At 45.6% G+C, this 21,436-nt stretch overlaps 2 protein-coding genes across 2 annotated transcripts in view; one reads left to right on the top strand and one right to left on the bottom strand.

Annotated features, from left to right (window-relative positions):
* The window catches only part of LOC311244033 (striatin-like), a gene marked incomplete at both ends in the record, with an annotated part of 58,256 nt that extends 48,334 nt beyond the window's left edge, over positions 1–9,922 (top strand). Inside the window, 4 exons of the mRNA XM_084333442.1 lie at positions 3,395–3,535; positions 5,643–5,744; positions 7,911–7,997; positions 9,753–9,922. Of these exons, the coding sequence (XP_084189568.1) occupies positions 3,395–3,535; positions 5,643–5,744; positions 7,911–7,997; positions 9,753–9,922 (500 nt within the window). The remainder of the gene's footprint in view (positions 1–3,394; positions 3,536–5,642; positions 5,745–7,910; positions 7,998–9,752) is intronic.
* A 7,756-nt stretch (positions 9,923–17,678) lies between these two features.
* LOC311243900 (uncharacterized protein) overlaps positions 17,679–21,436 on the bottom strand; it is an 89,133-nt gene continuing 85,375 nt past the window's right edge. Inside the window, exon 14 of the mRNA XM_084333282.1 lies at positions 17,679–19,388. The gene's annotated coding sequence lies outside the window, so the exon portion shown is untranslated. The remainder of the gene's footprint in view (positions 19,389–21,436) is intronic.

Genomic DNA, 21,436 nt, shown 5'->3' on the forward strand with positions numbered 1-21,436 from the left:
GTGTGTAGGTGTATGAGAGTATGAGTGTCTGTCTGGATGTGTGTAGGTGTGTGAGAGTATGAGTGTCTGCCTGGATGTGTGTAGGTGTATGAGAGTATGAGTGTCTGCCTGGATGTGTGTAGGTGTATGAGAGTATGAGTGTCTGTCTGGATGTGTGTAGGTGTGTGAGAGTATGAGTGTCTGCCTGGATGTGTGTAGGTGTATGAGAGTATGAGTGTCTGCCTGGATGTGTGTAGGTGTGTGAGAGTATGAGTGTCTGCCTGGATGTGTGTAGGTGTGTGAGAGTATGAGTGTCTGTCTGGATGTGTGTAGGTGTATGAGTGTCTGTCTGGATGTGTGTAGGTGTATGAGAGTATGAGTGCATGACACAACATGTCAGAGCCAGTGGCGTTACGCAATATGTCGGGGCTCCCCCGCAGGTCGGCCCATGGGGCCCCGCCCACTCCCCTAAATCAATAATAAAGTGAGATGGGATAGACATCGCGGCCACTTAAAGCCTTTTTTTTTTTTAAATGTTTATTTTTTCAGGCATCATTCATTGACAAATACAAGTGCCTTTGTATTTTTTGTAACATGAAGGTATTGTAGAACGTTATAGCCATATCATAATTGGAGTTCACACAACGGAACGGTTCACATAACATAATTCTGTATAAAAGAAAAGTAGCCTACAAAAAAATAAACAAAACACATCCTATAGGCTACATAGTAGAGGATGCAGTCAGGAGCTGCTTTCTATTGTAGTAGGCCTATTATTTTATACAAGCAGTCTCCTGGCATTCTTCTGCGCAAAGTCCTGTATAACACTCTTTAAATCTAGACTATAGTATAACTACTATAACTACTAGTATAACTAGTAAGAGTAGGTAAGGGATGTGTACAGATATAGATATAGTATCTACAGATATGTAAAAGGGATTATATGCAGGTATGTACAAACCGATGTGGGTATATATATATTTTAGTGCTGTCAATAGATTAAAACAAATTAACTAATTAATCTCACAATTTTCTGTAATTAATCTAGATTAAAAATCAAATTGTTGACCAGTAGGAGAACATGCGCACAACAACCAGGTAGGGGAGGGGGGGGGGGGGGGGGGGGGGGAATTGGCACAACGACTAAATTGGGACGGGGAGAAAACAGAGAAAAATCGGAGAAAGAGAGATAAAAAAGAATAAAAAAAAAAGAATTAGATTCATTAGAATATACATGTCACCTTTATTCATTAGAACCGTTGGACATTAATGACGGCAGTGGAATAAATCAATGTCGTTTTATTTTGCACATAATGTCATTTTGCACATGTTATGTTACATGTTGCACATTAATGTAGATCACTGGAGGACAATCTCAATAACTCTCAACAATTATTGTCAAATGAAGGAATGTGTGCAAAACAGTGTCGAGCCCTTGGGATATGCGTGTGAGATTATGTGCAAAATAAATTGACATTGTTTTTTCTCTCTGTGAGGTGCCCCCCCCCCCCCCCCCTGTAAGTACACTTAAAGGTGCTGTAAGTGGTATTTTCTTGTTAAGATAAGTGGTCTACATGCTAAAATAATAGCTCTACATTTACATATAGCTCTACACAGCTCTACACTGATATAGTGTCTGCAGTAAACACAAAATACATTTCCTGGTATCTCTTCCCACTTTATCCAATCAGGAGAGAGAACTGCACACTGCACAGTCTGACAAAAATAAGAAATAAAACAATCAACCAGTGCAGTAAGCAAATTTGGCTTTGCAGGATTTCTTGAAATAAATACAAATATATAGGGTTCTCTCTCCTGATTGGATAACGGAATCCCAGAATATCTATGTTCTGTTTACTGCAGAGTGGAGGGACTGAGAGACCAACCCCCTCCAATGGACAGTAAATTACCTAACCCAAGAATACACGAGACCCTCTTCCTGGAACCAAGTATGGTATCGTCGATATTCCAATGTACAGTTTTGCTTGTACAGTTGTACAATTTCTACCTCCCCGCCTACCCAACAATCCCCCCCCCCCCCCCCCCCCCCCAACCACCTCCAATGTACAGTCCCCCCCCCCCCACCCCACCTACCCAACCACCTCCAATGTACAGTTTCTACGTCAAATGTATATACTCTCTTTTCTGGACTCTTTTTGTATCACAAACAGTACTGTATTTGCAAATCTGGTATGTCATAAATGTATAGATGTAGCAGTACTGTCTATCTGTATGTCGTGTACAGTATATGTCATATGTTATGATGAATTGAAAATGGGGGGACCCTGATGTAAACGAGACAAAAGTCTTTCTCTGGTCTGCATCCCCAATCAATCAATCAATCAATCAATCAATCAATCAATCAATCAATCAATCAATCAATCAATCAGACCCGTGTTACTGACCAGCCACTCTATATCAGTGATGACTCTCGGAATGTAGAGCTATTTAACACTTATTTAAACCCCAAGGAACGCCACTTACAGCACCTTTTAATACCAAATACAAGCATCTTGTCTCAACCACAAAGCGGCACGTCCAGGGAACAGGTGATCCAACTGACCCAGAGCTAAGCCTCTCTCTCTCTCTCTCTGTTCTGACCCAGAGCTAAGCCTCCCTCCTTCTCTCTGTTCTGACCCAGAGCTAAGCCTCTCTCTCTCTGTTCTGACCCAGAGCTAAGCCTCTCTCTCTCTGTTCTGACCCAGAGCTAAGCCTCTCTCTCTCTCTCTCTGTTCTGACCCAGAGCTAAGCCTCTCTCTCTCTCTCTCTGTTCTGACCCAGAGCTAAGCCTCTCTCTCTCTGTTCTGACCCAGAGCTAAGCCTCTCTCTCTCTGTTCTGACCCAGAGCTAAGCCTCTCTCTCTCTGTTCTGACCCAGAGCTAAGCCTCTCTCCCTCTCTCTCTGTTCTGACCCAGAGCTAAGCCTCTCTCTCTCTGTTCTGACCCAGAGCTAAGCCTCTCTCTCTCTGTTCTGACCCAGAGCTAAGCCTCTCTCTCTCTGTTCTGACCCAGAGCTAAGCCTCTCTCTCTCTGTTCTGACCCAGAGCTAAGCCTCTCTCTCTCTGTTCTGACCCAGAGCTAAGCCTCTCTCTCTCTCTCTCTCTCTCTGTTCTGACCCAGAGCTAAGCCTCTCTCTCTCTGTTCTGACCCAGAGCTAAGCCTCTCTCTCTCTCTGTTCTGACCCAGAGCTAAGCCTCTCTCTCTCTGTTCTGACCCAGAGCTAAGCCTCCCTCTCTCTGTTCTGACCCAGAGCTAAGCCTCTCTCTCTCTGTTCTGACCCAGAGCTAAGCCTCTCTCTCTCTGTTCTGACCCAGAGCTAAGCCTCTCTCTCTCTGTTCTGACCCAGAGCTAAGCCTCTCTCTCTCTGTTCTGACCCAGAGCTAAGCCTCCCTCTCCCTCTCTCTGTTCTGACCCAGAGCTGGGCGTGCCGACCTCGGTGGACGTGGTGCGCTGCGAGCCGGTCCACATGGTCACCTCCTTCAGCACGGGGCACGTCGCTCTGTTCGACATGCAGACTCGGCAGCTCCTTCTCAGGCTGGAGTCAGCTGGAGAACCAGGTAGGACCTCTCTCCCAGGCCTCGCCTCCTCCTCTCCTCCTCTGTCTCCTCCTCTCTGTCCTCTCCTCTCTGTCTCCTCCTCTCCTCTCTGTCTCCTCCTCTCTGTCCTCTCCTCTCTGTCTCCTCCTCTCCTCTCTGTCTCCTCTGTCCTCTCTGTCTCCTCCTCTCCTCTGTTGTCTCCTCCTCTCCTCTCTGTCTCCTCCTCTCCTCTCTGTCTCCTCCTCTCCTCTCTGTCTCCTTTCCTCTCTGTTGTCTCCTCCTCTCTGTCTCATCTGTCCTCTCCTCTCTGTCTCCTCCTATCCTCCTCTGTCCTCTCCTCTCTTGCCTCCTCTCTGTCTCCTCCTCTCTGTCTCATCTCTGTCTCCTCATCTGTCCTCTCCTCTCTTGCCTCCTCTCTGTCTCCTCCTCTCTGTCTCATCTCTGTCTCCTCTTCTGTCCTCTCCTCTCTGTCTCCTCTCTGTCTCCTCCTCTGTCCTCTCCTCTCCGTCTCCTCCTCTCCTCATCTGTCCTCTCCTCTCTGTCTCCTCTCTGTCTCCTCATCTGTCCTCTCCTCCTCTGTCCTCTCCTCTCTGTCTCCTCCTCTGTCCTCTCCTCCTCTCCTCCTCTCCGTCTCCTCCTCTCCGTCTCCTCCTCTCCTCTCTGTCTCCTCTCTGTCTCCTCATCTGTCCTCTCCTCCTCTGTCCTCTCCTCTCTGTCTCCTCCTCTGTCCTCTCCTCCTCTGTCCTCTCCTCTCTGTCTCCTCCTCTGTCCTCTCCTCCTCTCTGTCTCCTCCTCTGTCCTCTCCTCCTCTCCTCCTCTCCTCCTCTGTCCTCTCCTCTCTTGCCTCCTCCTCTTCCCCCTCCTGTCTGGACCAGGTCAGAGAGATGTTGGGGCCCAACCCCAATGCTCTTCCCTTTAGGTTACATTAGATTACATTCAAACGTATTGTCATGATTCAGCAGTACAACCAAAGTGCAGTACAACCAAAAGAAGTTTGACATTTGAGTGCATCCAACCAGAGTGCAAATGTAACAGTGAAGTGCAAAATCTATATCAAATGTGCAGGTGATTAAACTGGATATAAAATATATAAATGAATACTACTGAGTAATAGTGCTAATCAGATGTATGTACAGAATTGGGATCGGCCTTTAGTGTGTCCCAAGTAAAACATTTGAATATACATACATCTGATTAGCACTACACTTAGTAGTACTCATTTCTATATGTTATACTCAGTTTAATCACCTGTACATTGTATTGTACTTTACTGTTACATTTGCACTCTGGTTGGATGCCAGCTGTGTTTTTGTTGTACTGTACTTGTGCTGTATCATGATGACAATGCATTTGAGTCTGGAATAACTTACCTGAAAACATCAAAATGAGTCAACATATTGCACAATTTAAAAAGCAGCTTAAAAAATACACATTAGAGAAATATAGAAATGAGTAATGCTGATAAACGAAGTTATGTTATATTGTGTTACTGCTGTCAAGCGACTCAAGTTTTTTTCTTCTTGTACTATAGTCAAATGTATATTATATAATGTATTATAATTAGGGATGTCCGATATTATCGGCTGACCGATATTATTGGCCGATATCGGCAGTAAAATGTGATATCGGAAAATATCGGTATCGGTTTAAAAACAAATTATTAGTTACCTGAAATTATTCAGTTTTTTGGACGGGGAAACCCTGCATATATCGGTATCGGTTGATATCGGTTGATATCGGTATCGGAAATTAAGAGTTGGACAATATCGGAATATCGGTATCGGTAAAAAAGCCAATATCGAGCATCCCTAATTATAATAAATGATGTTATATCAAGTAAAATTAATGGAGGAAACAATGTAAACGTAAGGGGGGTAGGGAACACTAAGCTCAGCTTCCCTCTACTCCTTTTTTGAACATGTCAACTAACTACATTGCTCTTGACTTTTTGTTTATGATTTATTTTTCATTCAGATCATTCCGTTTGACAAAGCTTGATATCACGATTTATTTAGAGGAATGTAAAGAATACATGTTCAAAAATAAACTATTCATTTATTCATTCATTCAGTCTAATCCAAATTGATGGAGTAAGATGCTAATGGCTCTATGGTGTTTCCCCTCATAGAGTCCCTGTGTAAGATCAACCAGGTTCGGAGTCACCCTACCCTGCCCATCACCATCACGGCCCAAGAGGACCGACACATCCAGTTCTTCGACAATAACACGGGTATTGGAATTGTACTGCACCATTAGACAGATGTGGCTGATGGTTTTAAAGGTGCTGTAAGTGGTATTTTGTTGTTAAGATCTGTGTTAAATAGCTCTACGTTCCACTGTCTGGTCAGTAACTCTGCAGGAAAACGGAAAATAAAATGTCTGGCATCCCTTCCCACTTTATCCAATCAGGAGAGAGAACCCTAGATATTTTTTACTAATTTCTAGAAATCTTGCCAAGCAAAATTTTCTGGCAGATTATTTTACTTGTTTCAAGCACATACATTTTTTTCTTCTTATTTCTGTCTGACCATTTTTTGCAGCGTGGAGTTGTCTCCCCTGATTGGATGAAGTGGGAAGGGATACCAGAACATGTACTGTATGTTGTGTTTACTGCAGAGGAGCAGGAGGCACTGGGAGACCCATGTTACTGACCAGACACTCTGTATCAGTGATGGCTGTTTACTGCAGAGTGGAGGGACTGGGAGACCCATGTTACTGACCAGACACTCTATATCAGTGATGGCTGTTTACTGCAGAGCGGAGGGACTGAGAGACCCATGTTACTGACCAGACACTCTGTATCAGTGATGGCTGTTTACTGCAGAGGAGCAGGAGGGACTGGGAGACCCATGTTACTGACCAGACACTCTGTATCAGTGATGGCTGTTTACTGCAGAGCGGAGGGACTGGGAGACCCATGTTACTGACCAGACACTCTATATCAGTGATGGCTGTTTACTGCAGAGCAGGAGGCACTGGGAGACCCATGTTACTGACCAGACACTCTGTATCAGTGATGGCTGTTTACTGCAGAGTGGAAGGACTGGGAGACCCATGTTACTGACCAGACACTCTATATCAGTGATGGCTGTTTACTGCAGTGCAGAGTGGAGGGACTGGGAGACCCATGTTACTGACCAGACACTCTATAGCAGTGATGGCTGTTTACTGCAGAGGAGCAGGAGGGACTGGGAGACCCATGTTACTGACCAGACACTCTATATCAGTGATGGCTGTTTACTGCAGAGCAGGAGGCACTGGGAGACCCATGTTACTGACCAGACACTCTGTATCAGTGATGGCTGTTTACTGCAGAGCGGAGGGACTGAGAGACCCATGTTACTGACCAGACACTCTATAGCAGTGATGACTGTTTACTGCAGAGCGGAGGGACTGGGAGACCCATGTTACTGACCAGACACTCTATAGCAGTGATGGCTGTTTACTGCAGAGCAGGAGGCACTGGGAGACCCATGTTACTGACCAGACACTCTGTATCAGTGATGGCTGTTTACTGCAGAGCAGGAGGCACTGGGAGACCCATGTTACTGACCAGACACTCTATAGCAGTGATGACTGTTTACTGCAGAGCGGAAGGACTGGGAGACCCATGTTACTGACCAGACACTCTATATCAGTGATGGCTGTTTACTGCAGAGTGGAGGGACTGGGAGACCCATGTTACTGACCAGACACTCTATATCAGTGATGACTGTTTACTGCAGAGCGGAGGGACTGGGAGACCCATGTTACTGACCAGACACTCTATATCAGTGATGGCTGTTTACTGCAGAGCGGAGGGACTGGGAGACCCATGTTACTGACCAGACACTCTATATCAGTGATGGCTGTTTACTGCAGAGCGGAGGGACTGGGAGACCCATGTTACTGACCTGACTCCATATCAGTGATGGCTGTTTACTGCAGAGCGGAGGGACTGAGAGACCCATGTTACTGACCAGACACTCCATATCAGTGATGGCTGTGGGAATAGAGCTATTATTTTAACATGTAGACCACTTATTCTAACAAAGACAAAGACCAGTTACAGCTCCTTCAATTATATTTCATTTCAAACCTTTATTTAAAAGTCGAAGACCATTGAGCTTGTCCTCATTTACAGTGATGTGGAGTAAACAGACATTAAAATAAACTAAACACAGGGTTGCATGGTGAAGGCCGGGAATTATACTACATCAAGCCATCAATGTCCCACGTAACTGTTCACAGGATTTTAACCCTTTCACTGCGACAATACAGAGGGTTAACCCTTTCACTGCCACACCGTCTGTAGTGTGGTAGTGAAAGGGTTAACCTTCTGTAGGGTGGTAGTGAAAGGGTTAAGTAATGTGTGGACATGAGTTTGTTTGTGTTAACCCTTTCATCCATTTTCTAGGAAAACGTATCCACTCTATGGTGGCCCATCTGGACGCAGTCACTAGTTTAGCTGTGGATCCCAATGGACTGTACCTCATGTCTGGTAGTAAGTATTGATCCAGAATGTTACTGTCTGGTAGTAAGTATTGATCCAGAATGTTACTGTCTGGTAGTAAGTATTGATCCAGAATGTTACTGTCTGGTAGTAAGTATTGATCCAGAATGTTACTGTCTGGTAGTAAGTATTGATCCAGAATGTTACTGTCTGGTAGTAAGTATTGATCCAGAATGTTACTGTCTGGTAGTAAGTATTGATCCAGAATGTTACTGTCTGGTAGTAAGTATTGATCCAGAATGTTACTGTCTGGTAGTAAGTATTGATCCAGAATGTTACTGTCTGGTAGTAAGTATTGATCCAGAATGTTACTGTCTGGTAGTAAGTACTGATCCAGAATGTTACTGTCTGGTAGTAAGTATTGATCCAGAATGTTACTGTCTGGTAGTAAGTATTGATCCAGAATGTTACTGTCTGGTAGTAAGTATTGATCCAGAATGTTACTGTCTGGTAGTAAGTATTAGTGTCTGGTATTAATAATTAATCCACTTCCTCTCCTCTCCTCTCTGTCTCCACCTCCTCCTCTCCTCTCATGCCTCCTCCTCTCTGTCTCCACCTCTTCTCACCTCCCCCTCCTCTCTCTGCCTCCTCTCTCCTCTCCTCTGTCTCCACCTTCTCTCCTATATGCCTACTCCTCCTCTCCTCTGTCCTCTCATCTCATGCCTCATCCTCTGTATCCACCTCCTCTCGCCTCCTCCTCTCCTCATCTCTCTTTCTCCTCCTCTGTCCTCTCCTCTCTGTTGTCTCCTCCTCTCCTGTCTGTCTCTGCCTCCTCTGTCCTCTCCTCTCTGTCTCCTCATCTGTATTCTCCTCTCTTGCCTCCTCCTCCTCCGCCTCTGTCCTCTCCTCTCTTGCTTCCTCCTCTCCTCCCCCCTCCTCCTCTCCTTTCCTCTCCCCTCCACCTCCTCCTCTCCTCTCCTCCCCCCTTCTCCTCTCCTTTCCTTTCCCCTCCACCTCCTCCTCTCCCCTCCTCTTCCTCTCCTCTCCTCTTCCCTCCACCTCCTCCTCTCCTCCCCCCTCCTCCTCTCCTCCCCCATCCGCTCTTGCTTCCTCCTCTCCTTTCTTGCCTCCTCTCCTCCTCCTCTCCTTTCCTCTCCCCTCCACCTCCTCCTCTCCTCTTCCTCTCCTCTCCCCTCCTCCTCTCCTTTCCTCTCCCCTCCACCTCCTCCTCTCCCCTCCTCTTCCTCTCCTCTCCCCTCCACCTCCTCCTCTCCCCTCCTCCTCTCCCCTCCTTCTCTCCTCCCCCTTCCTCCTCTCCTCTCCTCTCTTGCCTCCTCCTCTCCTCTCCTCTCCTCTCTTGCCTCCTCCTCTCCTCTCCTCTCGTGCCTCCTCCTCCTCCCCCCTCCTCATCTCCTCCCCCCTCCTCCTCTCCACTCCTCTCGTGCCTCCTCCTCCCCCCTCCTTCTCATCTCCTCTCCTCTCTTCTCTTCTCTTCTCCTCTCCTCTCCTCTCCTCTCCTCTCTTTTCCTCTCCTCTCCTCTCGCCTCCTCTCCTCTCCACTCTTGCCTTCTCATCTCCTCTCCTCTCTTCTCTCCTCTCCTCTCCTCTCCTCTCCTCTCCTCTCCTCTCCTCTCCTCTCCTCTCCTCTCCTCTCCTCTCCTCTCCTCTCCTCTCCTCTTCTCTTCTCTTCTCTTCTCTTCTCTTCTCTTCTCTTCTCTTCTCCTCTCTTCTCTTCACCTCTCCTCTCCTCTCTTCTCTTCTCTTCTCCTCTCTTTTCCTCTCTTCTCCTCTCCTCTCCTCTCCCAGGCCACGACTGCTCTATCCGGCTGTGGAACATGGAGACCAAGACGTGCATTCAGGAGTTCACGGCGCACCGCAAGAAGTCGGACGAATCCATCCACGCCGTGGCGTTCCATCCCACCAAGTGCTACATCGGCAGCGCCGGAGCGGACGCTCTCGCCAAGGTGTTCGTATGACATGCCCCCACCAGCCCGCCCCTCCTCCCACCGGCCTGCCCGCCTCTCCCCCCACCGACCTGCCCCTCCCCCCACCGGCCAGCCCGCCCCTCCCTCCACCGACCTGCCCCTCCCCCCACCTACCTGCCCCTCCCCCCACCGGCCCGCCCCTCCCCCCACCGGCTTTCGGGGCAGGTGCTGCCAGTGGTGAAGCCTGGATGGTTCTGCAGACTTCCACTGGTCCCTCCATCTTGCCTTGACCCAGGAGGCCTTGGAGGTGTCAGTTGGTGTTGTGCGGAGCAGTTCTTGGGCGTGTGTGACAAAGGGGCGCCGGGACTTGAGTAACGATCTTGTGGAGGAGGTGGGATTCACTCGCGTGGCTGCTTCTCGTCTGACCTCCGCTGGAGCGATACCAGCGAGGGCAGGTAGGTGGTTTGTTGGGGTGACTCTCAGGCACCCCGGAGACAGTCCGTAGGGCGGTGTTGAGGGCAGTGTCCAGCTTTCTGACATGGGGGCTACGGTACCAGACCGGAGAACAGTACTCTTTGTGGTGGCTCCCCATGTGGTGCCGGCTAGACGGCGTATCAGCGCGGCACGGGCGGTTGTCTTTGCCTTGACACTGTCCGGGTGTTGTTTAAATGCTCTGTCAAACTTCACACCGAGGTATGTGGGGGAGGGATGGAACCGTAGCCGGACGTTGTCAACCATGATGTTCATTTTGCGGGTCGCAGGTATGAGGACAGGATGTTCATATCTGCCGAAAGGCCCTCTTCTACTGCTTCCCAGGATGGTTTGCTGAGTAGAATGGCCAGATCATCTGCACAGCCATACTGCCTTGATTTTGTTGCGGGTAGGTTGTGAATGTAGATGTTGAACAGCATAGGTGCCAGTACTGAGCCCTGAGGTGAGCGACTCCATTCGTGAGTTTTCTGACCCTGCTGCTTTGGCCGCTGAATAGCTGAAAGCTGCGGTTGCTCAGCATCTCCATTATGACGCTCACCATGTCCTTGCCTGGGATGGTTTCCAGAAGCTTCATATGTAGTCCACGCAGCCAGACAGTGTCGTAGGCAGCTGTGAGGTCCAGGAAGACAGCACCAGCCTTCTCACCTGCCTGGAAGCTGTCTTCTATGTCTTGTCTTGGCACAGGTCTGTCTTCTATGTCTTCTGTCAGAGTGGAACATGCATGTCCGCATTGGCCGGACATCTTCTTTGAAACAGGAAGTCCGGTGGCTGTCGGGAGCAGGACACACAGGCGGGAAAGAGATCCACTGGAGCAACACTTGACACTTTAGCCCTTCTCTGTTCCCAGCATCTATACTGTCAGCTCCTGCTGGTTTCTCTGTTCCCAGCATCTATACTGTCAGCTCCTGCTGGTTTCTCTGTTCCCAGCATCTATACTGTCAGCTCCTCTCTGTTCCCAGCATCTATACTGTCAGCTCCTACTGGTTTCTCTGTTCCCAGCATCTATACTGTCAGCTCCTACTGGTTTCTCTGTTCCCAGCATCTATACTGTCAGCTCCTACTGGTTTCTCTGTTCCCAGCACCTATACTGTCAGCTCCTCTCTGTTCCCAGCATCTATACTGTCAGCTCCTCTCTGTTCCCAGCACCTATACTGTCAGCTCTCTCTTCCTACTGTATATGCTGACGTCAACACATTTAGAAAGGTCAAGTTGTGCCCACCGCCTTGTCACGTATCAGAGTGACGCGTCGGCAACGAGGAACCCTGAGCGGACGCTCGCTGCGCTTTTGGTGAAATGGTGTATTTATAGATGAACAGATCGACAAACTGCAACTGGGGAAAAAGGTTTTGCAGTGATACTTTTTGCATTTATCTATGGTTTATTTGAATCACGTATTTATTAATGTTTTTACATGCCATGCCGTCAAGCCAAAAGGACCAGCCGAGTTTTGTCTTCTTATGACACGATGCTTCCAGGACAAACGACGGCAGCGGTTAAACCACTTCCTGGCAAAATGAGCCATTCCCGATAACGCTATTGGCCACTTTTCTGGTGAAGGTAGTTTAGGGCGCTTTCACATATAGTTTTGGTGGACTCGTGCGGTTCTGGTGGTGAAGTTGCAACATTGTTGCATTCGTCATTTGGTTTGTCTGCATTCACATTGCAATTTGTCAAGCGCACCAAACTTTCTGAACAATGTCACACGGTCGAAAAGGGCGCTCGTCTATTGGACACAATGGAGAGTGGAAATCCCTCCCCTTCAGGAAGTGAAATCCGCGAAAACACAAACAGCCGCAAGAAGCGTGATAGTAGAAGAGACGTGGCATTGATCCATCATTCGATTATAACCCATTACCGCCATCCTCTCGCCAAACAACTTGTACACCTCGTTGTTTTTGTGAGTGCCCACAAGCAGCTGTTTTATTTGGTCTTCTGCCCATATGTCGATCAGGGCTTTCACTTCATCATTCGCCCAAGTCTGTCCACGAGACATGTTTACAGTGTGCTTGTTTTGCAGTGAATGCCGCGCGCGGCGCGCCGCAGTGTTTTTTTCTTCCTTCTACCCAAGATGCACAGTTTATCAGGTGACTTCCTATTATTTGGTCCGCGTTTGGTGCGATGAAGCGAACCGAGACCTATGTTTTTTGGCGGACCAGAGTTTGCGTGTTTGGTCCGCACCAGAGTTCGACTGCGCATTCACACCACCCCAAAAAAGCGGACTATCGAATTCTGGTCCGATAGTCCGGACCAAACAGCTCTGGTGTGAAAGCACCCTAAGAGCCTTTGCTAGACCCCCCTCAGACCCTCTTTTAGATGCAGAACGAAGGTTCCTGAACTGCACACAGAGCCACACTTCAAGTCTGTTTATGCTTTACATAATAACTGGCTGAAATTTGTATTTTGTGTAATTATTTTGAGCAATTACTTTTTTTTTTTTTTTTTTCTATACAATATATATTTGGTGAAAAGGCAAACCTTGTAAAAAATGCAGGTAGATATTATGATGATTCTTCTGTTTTACTTGAAAATGTACTGCAGGAGGTTACTCCTTTGGGATCGGGTGCGCTTGCTTTCCGTCGCAGTGGGGGTTGTAGATGTTACCATACTGGAGGTATAACTTCACTGTCTACGATTTCACCACGAGTTCTGCTTTTCAACTCTGGTTGTTCTTTTTATATTGGAAAAAGCTTTGTGGGCGGATTTGGCGTACTTGTGTAGAGCAAAGATGTTTGTTCTTGTTAACTTTGGTCTTCAGGTAAATTTAGACAATGTAAAAAAGGGTCAACAAAATATGTACAGTTTTAAAGTATTAAAGGAGATGTATTTATTAACCCGGTATACAGTGTATATTAAGTGGGTAAAACCGCGATGTGAAATGGAGTCAGTATGGTCGCCGTGGTGACGTTCCGTCGGTTAGTCCCATCGCTACACAAGAGGTAGTGGATAAACGGCAGTTGGTAACGGGGCCCCCTGTTGGTCAAAAGATGGCATAACGGAATAGGCTGGATCCTGTTGATCCTTCCGGTGTTTCCAGTACAAGAGGTCGTATTAAAACACACAACTGGAATCCCAAGGGTTTTCTGTTTAGGATCCATCACCTGTTTGATACCGGTATGTGTTTGTAACAGTCAGGAGTCAGGCAGAATGTTGTTTTGAAACTTCTGGTTGTTGTTGTTATCGAAGATGCATTTCTGTCTCGTTCCATAGCAACAGTGGCGCTTGTACCAACTCACTACAAACCGCCCCTAACCGTCCTGACCAATGGGAGAACGACTGGGGTTTTTAATGCTCAGTTTGCCTGTAAAATATTGTCATTGTCCCTTTAGCCTCCAGCCGTACAGAGAGACGATGAAGAAAGATCACAAATTATGATTTGGTGGCAGATTTAAAAATAAATAAATACAATCATTATGTTTTTCATGATGTATTATTTTTCCTGGAATGGGAGAGTGCTGGTACCAGTATCAACAATAAAGGGATATGTTGTATATCATACTGGTAATGTGTCTGTTATTTTGCATCAACACTGCACCTCGTGGTCCAGGGTTCCCACTGGTCCTGGAAAACCTGGGAATTCAGAGACTAGATTACCAGTCATGGAAAACCTGGAAAATGTAGTAAAATTATCAAATATCCTAGTAGTGGTATAGGATTATAGCAGCACCGCTCAACTTGGCCATGTACATTGTTTGAAATACTAAAGAAAAGCATAGCAGTGCTGGTCACAACAAGAGGAGGCAAGAGGACCTTATTGTACAGTCAGCAGTGAGGGAGACGTCACCTGGAATGAATGTGAGACACTTCATCAGGAACCCTGCATTGTTGAAAAAGGAGGAATTACAACGGGGTTAAATGTGTCAATACTGATCATAGAGTAAATGACGTTTGTGAGCATGTGCTGTCCTGGATCGTGGAGTAAGATCAAGACGACGACCCAGTTTGAAGAACACGCTGCTTGTATGGTGTATTTAGAGATGAACAGACAAACTGCTTGTATGGTGTATTTATAGATGAACAGACACGCTGCTTGTATGGTGTATTTATAGATGAACAGACACGCTGCTTGTATGGTGTATTTATAGATGAACAGACAAACCGCTTGTATGGTGTATTTATAGATGAACAGACAAACCGCTTGTATGGTGTATTTATAGATGAACAGACAAGCTGCTTGTATGGTGTATTTATAGATGAACAGACAAACTGCTTGTATGGTGTATTTATAGATGAACAGACAAGCTGCTTGTATGGTGTATTTATAGATGAACAGACAAACTGCTTGTATGGTGTATTTATAGATGAACAGACAAGCTGCTTGTATGGTGTATTTATAGATGAACAGACAAACCGCCTGTATGGTGTATTTATAGATGAACAGACACGCTGCTTGTATGGTGTATTTATAGATGAACAGACAAACCGCTTGTATGGTGTATTTATAGATGAACAGACAAACCGCTTGTATGGTGTATTTATAGATGAACAGACAAGCTGCTTGTATGGTGTATTTATAGATGAACAGACAAGCTGCTTGTATGGTGTATTTATAGATGAACAGACACGCTGCTTGTATGGTGTATTTATAGATGAACAGACAAACCGCTTGTATGGTGTATTTATAGATGAACAGACAAACCGCTTGTATGGTGTATTTATAGATGAACAGACAAGCTGCTTGTATGGTGTATTTATAGATGAACAGACAAACCAACTGGGAAAAAGGTGTTGCATTTATGGATTATTTTAATCACATATTCATTCATGCTTTTACAAGCCGCCAAGCCAAAAGGGTCGGCCCAGTATTGTCTTTATGACACAATGCTTCCGGGACATTCTCAAAGAGAGTGGGGACCCTGACAGTCTGATATGATACAATATACATGGTTCATTGTTCATACTTATCATCTTTGTTATAGATGCTTTTTGCTTGTGAAATAGCCTAATGAACATGTGAAGTCCATCCTCCCTATTAATCAAGTTAAAGTTCCTCAAAGGGGATTTCTTTTGGTTTATTGTTTGTCACAAAGCTCACCATTGTGTTAAAGGAACAGGCCAACATCATGGGCAATGGGCTGACTGTCTTCTCCAGAGTAACCCTAACCCTGACTGGTGGCTGGTCAGTCCCAGGTCAAAGGTTAAAGAGGCCCTTTCATCCTCCTGGTGGCGGCTGCCTGGTCAGTCAAAGGTCAAAGGTTAAAGAGGCCCTTTCATCCTCCTGCCTGGTGGCTGCCTGGTCAGTCAAAGGTCAAAGGTTAAAGAGGCCCTTTCATCCTCCTGCCTAGTGGCTGCCTGGTCAGTCAAAGGTCAAAGGTTAAAGAGGCCCTTTCATCCTCCTGACTGGTGGCTGCCTGCTCAGTCCCAGGTCAAAGGTTAAAGAGGCCCTTTCATCCTCCTGCCTAGTGGCTGCCTGGTCAGTCAAAGGTCAAAGGTTAAATAGGCCCTTTCATCCTCCTGCCTGGTGGCTGCCTGCTCAGTCCCAGGTCAAAGGTTAAAGAGGCCCTTTCATCCTGGTGCCTGCTCAGTCCCAGGTCGGACACCTGTGCATCTCTCTTGTTACGTGACTCCACACATCCTTGAGAACCCTGTCGTCCGAACTGGATCGTATGGGAAAACGCACAGGTGTCTCATATTGGATGGTCAGCGAGCGAAGACGCCCCTCGGTCAGACGAGTAGATCAGACCATGGAGCAGAAGGAGGGGACGCTTCGTTTCCACTCTGCTGCCCTGCACTGCTGTCAGAAAAGCCTGTTGTGATCCATGGACCACCCGATGATTAATGTAATTATTATTGCTGATTGTTCAATAAATGCATAAATATTGTTTGAACTCTTTTCCAGTGTCTAACATTCTATATCGTTCTGTTTCGATCCGAGCAGTAACAAAACTACCCACAGTTCCCTTTTGGTTTGTGTTCCCTAAAAAGAGGGATGTTCAGCGGAAAGCTATCTGGCTACAAGCTAGCCTAGCTCAGCACAAATGAATGGAAGCTGATACGGACCAGCTAGCCTAGCTTAAAGCTCAGGGGGAGAGGTGTTATTGGCTAGGCTAGTGTGTCCGTATCTGCTTCCATTCATTCCGGCTAAGCTAGGCTAGCTTCAATGTTCTATTCACAAACCCACCTATACAATGTCCCCATATATATATATATATATATATATTTTTTAACCTTTATTTTACCAGGTAGTCACTTGAGATCAATGATCTCTTTTTCGAGCAAGACCTGGGTATATGATAATGATTGTACCGTAATAATATTTACCAATAACTTTTAACTTGGGTCAATGTCCCCAATTAAATAATAATATGACATAAGCACAATGTCAACTGAATATTCTCAAGCCTGAAAATATTCCCTAGAATATTCCAAGAACGTGTTCTTTAGGGTTTTGTATCAATAGTAGGGGTGTAACGGTACACAAACACCACGGTACGGTACGTAACTGGGTTTTGAAGTCGAGGTTCGGTACGGGTTTTCGGTACAGTGAGGGAACGTTTGGCTTTCCATGTTCCACTTAGGGGTGATGTAGTGTGTGCAGTAACTATAGGGCTGTCAACGAATATTCTATATTGAAATTAATAATCGAGTTGTAAATTCTTTTTTAAATAATAATTATATTAGATTGTGAAAAAAACAGTTAGTGGTCGTTAGTGGTTAACATACCGTTGTATTCGTTCGGTACACTACACAACCGTTCGCTACGGTACACACTGAAACGGTACGGATACCTTTACACCCCTAATCAATAGCCAACGCATAGTTGATAACAAAATGGTGAGATATATGGAATGTTAAAGGGGCACTTCACCAGAAAACACTGGTTTATTTTGCACCTAATCTCACACATCCAAAAACTCTAAACCGGTTTGCACACATTCATTTAGTTTGACAGTTATTGAGAGCAAATTAGTTTGAATATGGCCACCAGTGATGCCATCGGGGACATTTAATCCTTGTGTTAATTACAGCTCAGTGAAATGATAAGGCAGCAGTTCCCTGTAAAGACAAGGTCACTTCTTTCATCTACATTTCACGGAGCTGTAATTAAGACAAGGATTCGATGTCCCCCGATGACATCACCGGTGGCCCTTTTCAAACCAGGACCCCCCCCCCCACACCAAAAGGTCTAGTCAGAGGTAGAGACCCCCACACACCAAAAGGTCTAGTCAGAGGTAGAGACCCCCACACACAAAAGGTCTAGTCAGAGGTAGAGACCCCCACACACCAAAAGGTCTAGTCAGAGGTAGAGACCCCCACACACCAAAAGGTCTAGTCAGAGGTAGAGACCCCCACACACACAGAGAGAGAGAGAATCAAGAAGAATCAAGAGGTTTATTTGTCACATACATACCAGGGCATACAGTGAAATGTGGGTGGTCTTGCCCGCATTGATTGTGCAAAATACAATAATAAAATAGTCATAGAAAAAATAAAATAGATAAGACACAAGATATGCATGGTAAAAAAAGACATGCTAGGTTCCTGAGAAACTGGTTCTTATATACACTACTATGCAATATACAATTTACAATGTCAACTCTGGATTTGCACCTCCTGTATAAGTCCTGCAGGGGTGGTAGTGCAATACCCGTAGTACGCTCAGCTGAGCGCACCACTCTCTGGGAGATATGTCAGAGGTAGATGGCCACACACCATCCGACAGCCTCAGAAACATAGTCCACATGCTGACATGAATGCAAAAATACACTTTTTATTGAAACATTTACATTTAGCTGAACACTTTTATCCAAAGCGACTCACAATTTGTGTACAACAAGTCAGCAGGAAGGGTACAACTCTGGCAGCTAAGGGTAAAAAAATATATCATTTCAGAATCTCTCAGAGTGAAAGAGTTTGGAACTTTATCAGCCTGATATCTCAATTCAGCAACAATCGACAGACAGAGGAAGACAATATACTCTGTCATTTTCTAGGAGCTGATTCGGTAAGAAGTCTTACTCTTGGCTTGGCTTGGTTGGGTAGGAGGGGTGGGTGGGGTTCACTGTACAACTATACAAGCAAAACTGTACATTGGAATATTGACAAGACCATACTTGGTGATTTACTGTACATTGGAGGGGGTTGTGTTAGGACATTTACAGGGGCCAGTTTCGAATTGCAGTCTCCCGTAGGTGTTTTTTTAGAGTGTTTTTGAAAGTGGGTAGTGATTCACATTCCTTTACAGCTTTGGGTAGGGCGTCCCACATTGATGTGGCATAATTGCGAAATGTGTTTAGTCCCTTGTTTGAGCCGAATCTGGGTTTAACATGATTTGTGGAGCTCCCTCTGGTGTTGTGATCGTGGTATTCACTGACCTTTGGGAAGTATTTTGACATGTACATGGGTACCTTGGTCGTGTAGTGTATCTTGTAGACCAGGCCCATTGCAAGTTGCTGTACTCTGTCGTCTACTCTAAGCCATCCTAGGTTGTCAAAGTGGGCAGGGGTGAGGTGGGTTCTAGGAGTAAGGTCAAGCAGTAGTCTGACCAGTTTGTTTTGAGATGTTTGTAATTTTGTTTTTAGCGCCTTTGAGGTGCTTTGGTACCATGAGGTGCACGCATAGTCGTAGTACCCTTGAATGAGTGCTCCTGCCAGAGTCTTCAGGGTATTCTTGTTTACCAGTGAGGAGATCCGGTACAAGAATCGAGTTCATTGTATATACAAAAAGTAAAGCCACAAGGTGGCATATGGTCTCTCCCTCTCTCTCTCCCTCTCTCAGCTTAGCATAAGCTGTCTGAAAAGGTTAGGGTCTTGGTCGTGAATGATGGTTTCAAACTTTGAACAGGCTTCTCTTCCCTTTCGTCGCACCTCGTCAATGGTGTACCGTGCTTTGGACGCCCTGCCTCTCGTGTCCATGGCTGCCTCCATTTCACCATCGTTTATGACCCCCTGTCTCAGAAGTTCACCCAACAACGTGTCCAAAAGATCGTCAGACGCTCTCTTGATAAATTGTGTTCGACCTGAGAGCAGCCTTTCCTCCACTTGGGACGGCACCTGGGTTCCACTTGGACCGGGACCTACATCATGATCTGGAAGATAAGATGTTTATTAAGTAACCAGTTAGACAAAGACGTTTATTAAGTAACCAGTTAGACAAAGACGTTTATTAAGTAACCAGTTAGACAAAGACTTTTATTAAGTAACCAGTTAGACAAAGACGTTTATTAAGTAACCAGTTAGACAAAGACGTTTATTAAGTAACCAGTTAGACAAAGACGTTTATTAAGTAACCAGTTAGACAAAGACGTGTATTAAGTAACCAGTTAGACAAAGACGTTTATTAAGTAACCAGTTAGACAAAGACGTTTATTAAGTAACCAGTTAGACAAAGACTATTAAGTAACCAGAAGGTTAACCCTTTCACTACCACACTACAGAAGGTTAACCCTTTAACTACCACACTACACAAGGTTAACCCTTTCACTACCACACTACACAAGGTTAACCCTTTCACTACCACACCACAAAGGGCTAACCCCTTCACTACCACAAAGGTTAACCCTTTCACTACCACACTACAGAAGGTTAACCCTTTCACTATCACAAAGGTTAACCCTTTCACTACCACACTACAGAAGGTTAACCCTTTCACTACCACACTACAAAGGGTTAACACATTCACTACAAAAGGTTAACCCTTTCACTACCACACTACAGAAGGTTGACCATTTCACTACCACACTACAGAAGGTTGACCATTTCACGACCACACTACAGGTTAACCACCTGTGCTGTGGTAGTGAAAGGGTTAAAAGTACATATATTAAAAAAAAAAAAAAAACGTGAGATGCTTGTTTTTCCTGGCTCCTCAACCGTAGTAGTTTTGTAGACAATACACAACGATCTATACAATAATACAGGGTAAAAAAACAATGGATAAAATATATATAAAAAATAAAGATATTCTACAGTGTAAGTACTGTAGCAGCAGTGTGTACGTGTAATAAGTGTGCTTGTGTGGTGTGTAAGTCACTTAACCCTTTCACTGCCACACTACAGGTTAACCCTTTACTATCACACTACCGAGGGTTAACCGGCTGTTGTGTGGCAGTGAAAGGGTTAACTGGCTGTTGTGTGGCAGTGAAAGGGTTAACCTTCTGTGTATTGTCGCAGTGAAAGGTTGAAAAGGTTACAGTGCTTTTGTGTGTGTCTGCTCATGTGATCATTCAGAGTCTATCCTTCAGTAGTCTGTTCACCCGGTGGAAGTAGATGCTCAGTGTTCTCTTGGACGTGGACCTGAGACTGTAGTAGCTGCTCAGTGTTCTGTTGGAGGTGGACCTGAGACTGCGGTAGCTCTACATTCAAACAGCCATCACTGATACAGAGCGTCTGGTCAGTAACATGGGTCTCCCAGTCCCTCAGCTCTTCAGTAAACAGCCATCACTGATACAGAGCGTCTGGTCAGTAACATGGGTCTCCCAGTCCCTCAGCTCTTCAGTAAACAGACATCACTGATATAGAGTGTCTGGTCAGTAACATGGGTCTCCCAGTCCCTCAGCTCTTCAGTAAACAGCCATCACTGATACAGAGCGTCTGGTCAGTAACATGGGTCTCCCAGTCCCTCAGCTCTGCAGTAAACAGAACATACATTTCCTGGTATCTCGTTCTCACTTTATCCAATCAGGAAAGAGAGCTCCACACTGCAAAGATGGTCCGACTAAAATAAGAAATAAAAACTAGTTTTAAGTTGTTGAAACAAGTAAAATAATCTGCCAGTGCAGTAACAAAATTTGCTAGAGCAAAACCTCCAACGTCACACCGTGCCATAGCTAACAAGCGTAACTAACTAGTTAGCTAACAATAATCTAGCTAAATGTTGACCAGCTAACAAGCCAGCTAACATTAGCTAAAATAGGTTCCGCTAACACGCGAGCTGGCGTGATTTTATGAACGTAACCACCGTGTAATGTTGTCGTTTCGATAATTTACTTAGAATTAGCTCAACTACCGATAATTATAACCAACCATAGCTATCCATAAAATGGGATTTTTCTGTTGTCGAAATCCTCCAAGCTTCCCCAATGCAAGCTCGCTAGCTGCTATGCAAAGTCACTTCCTGGTCTAGCATACGATCTAT

This window comes from Notolepis coatsorum (genome assembly GCF_963971535.1).
Source record: "Notolepis coatsorum genome assembly, chromosome: 17".
NCBI classification, from domain to species: Eukaryota; Metazoa; Chordata; class Actinopteri; order Aulopiformes; family Paralepididae; genus Notolepis; species Notolepis coatsorum.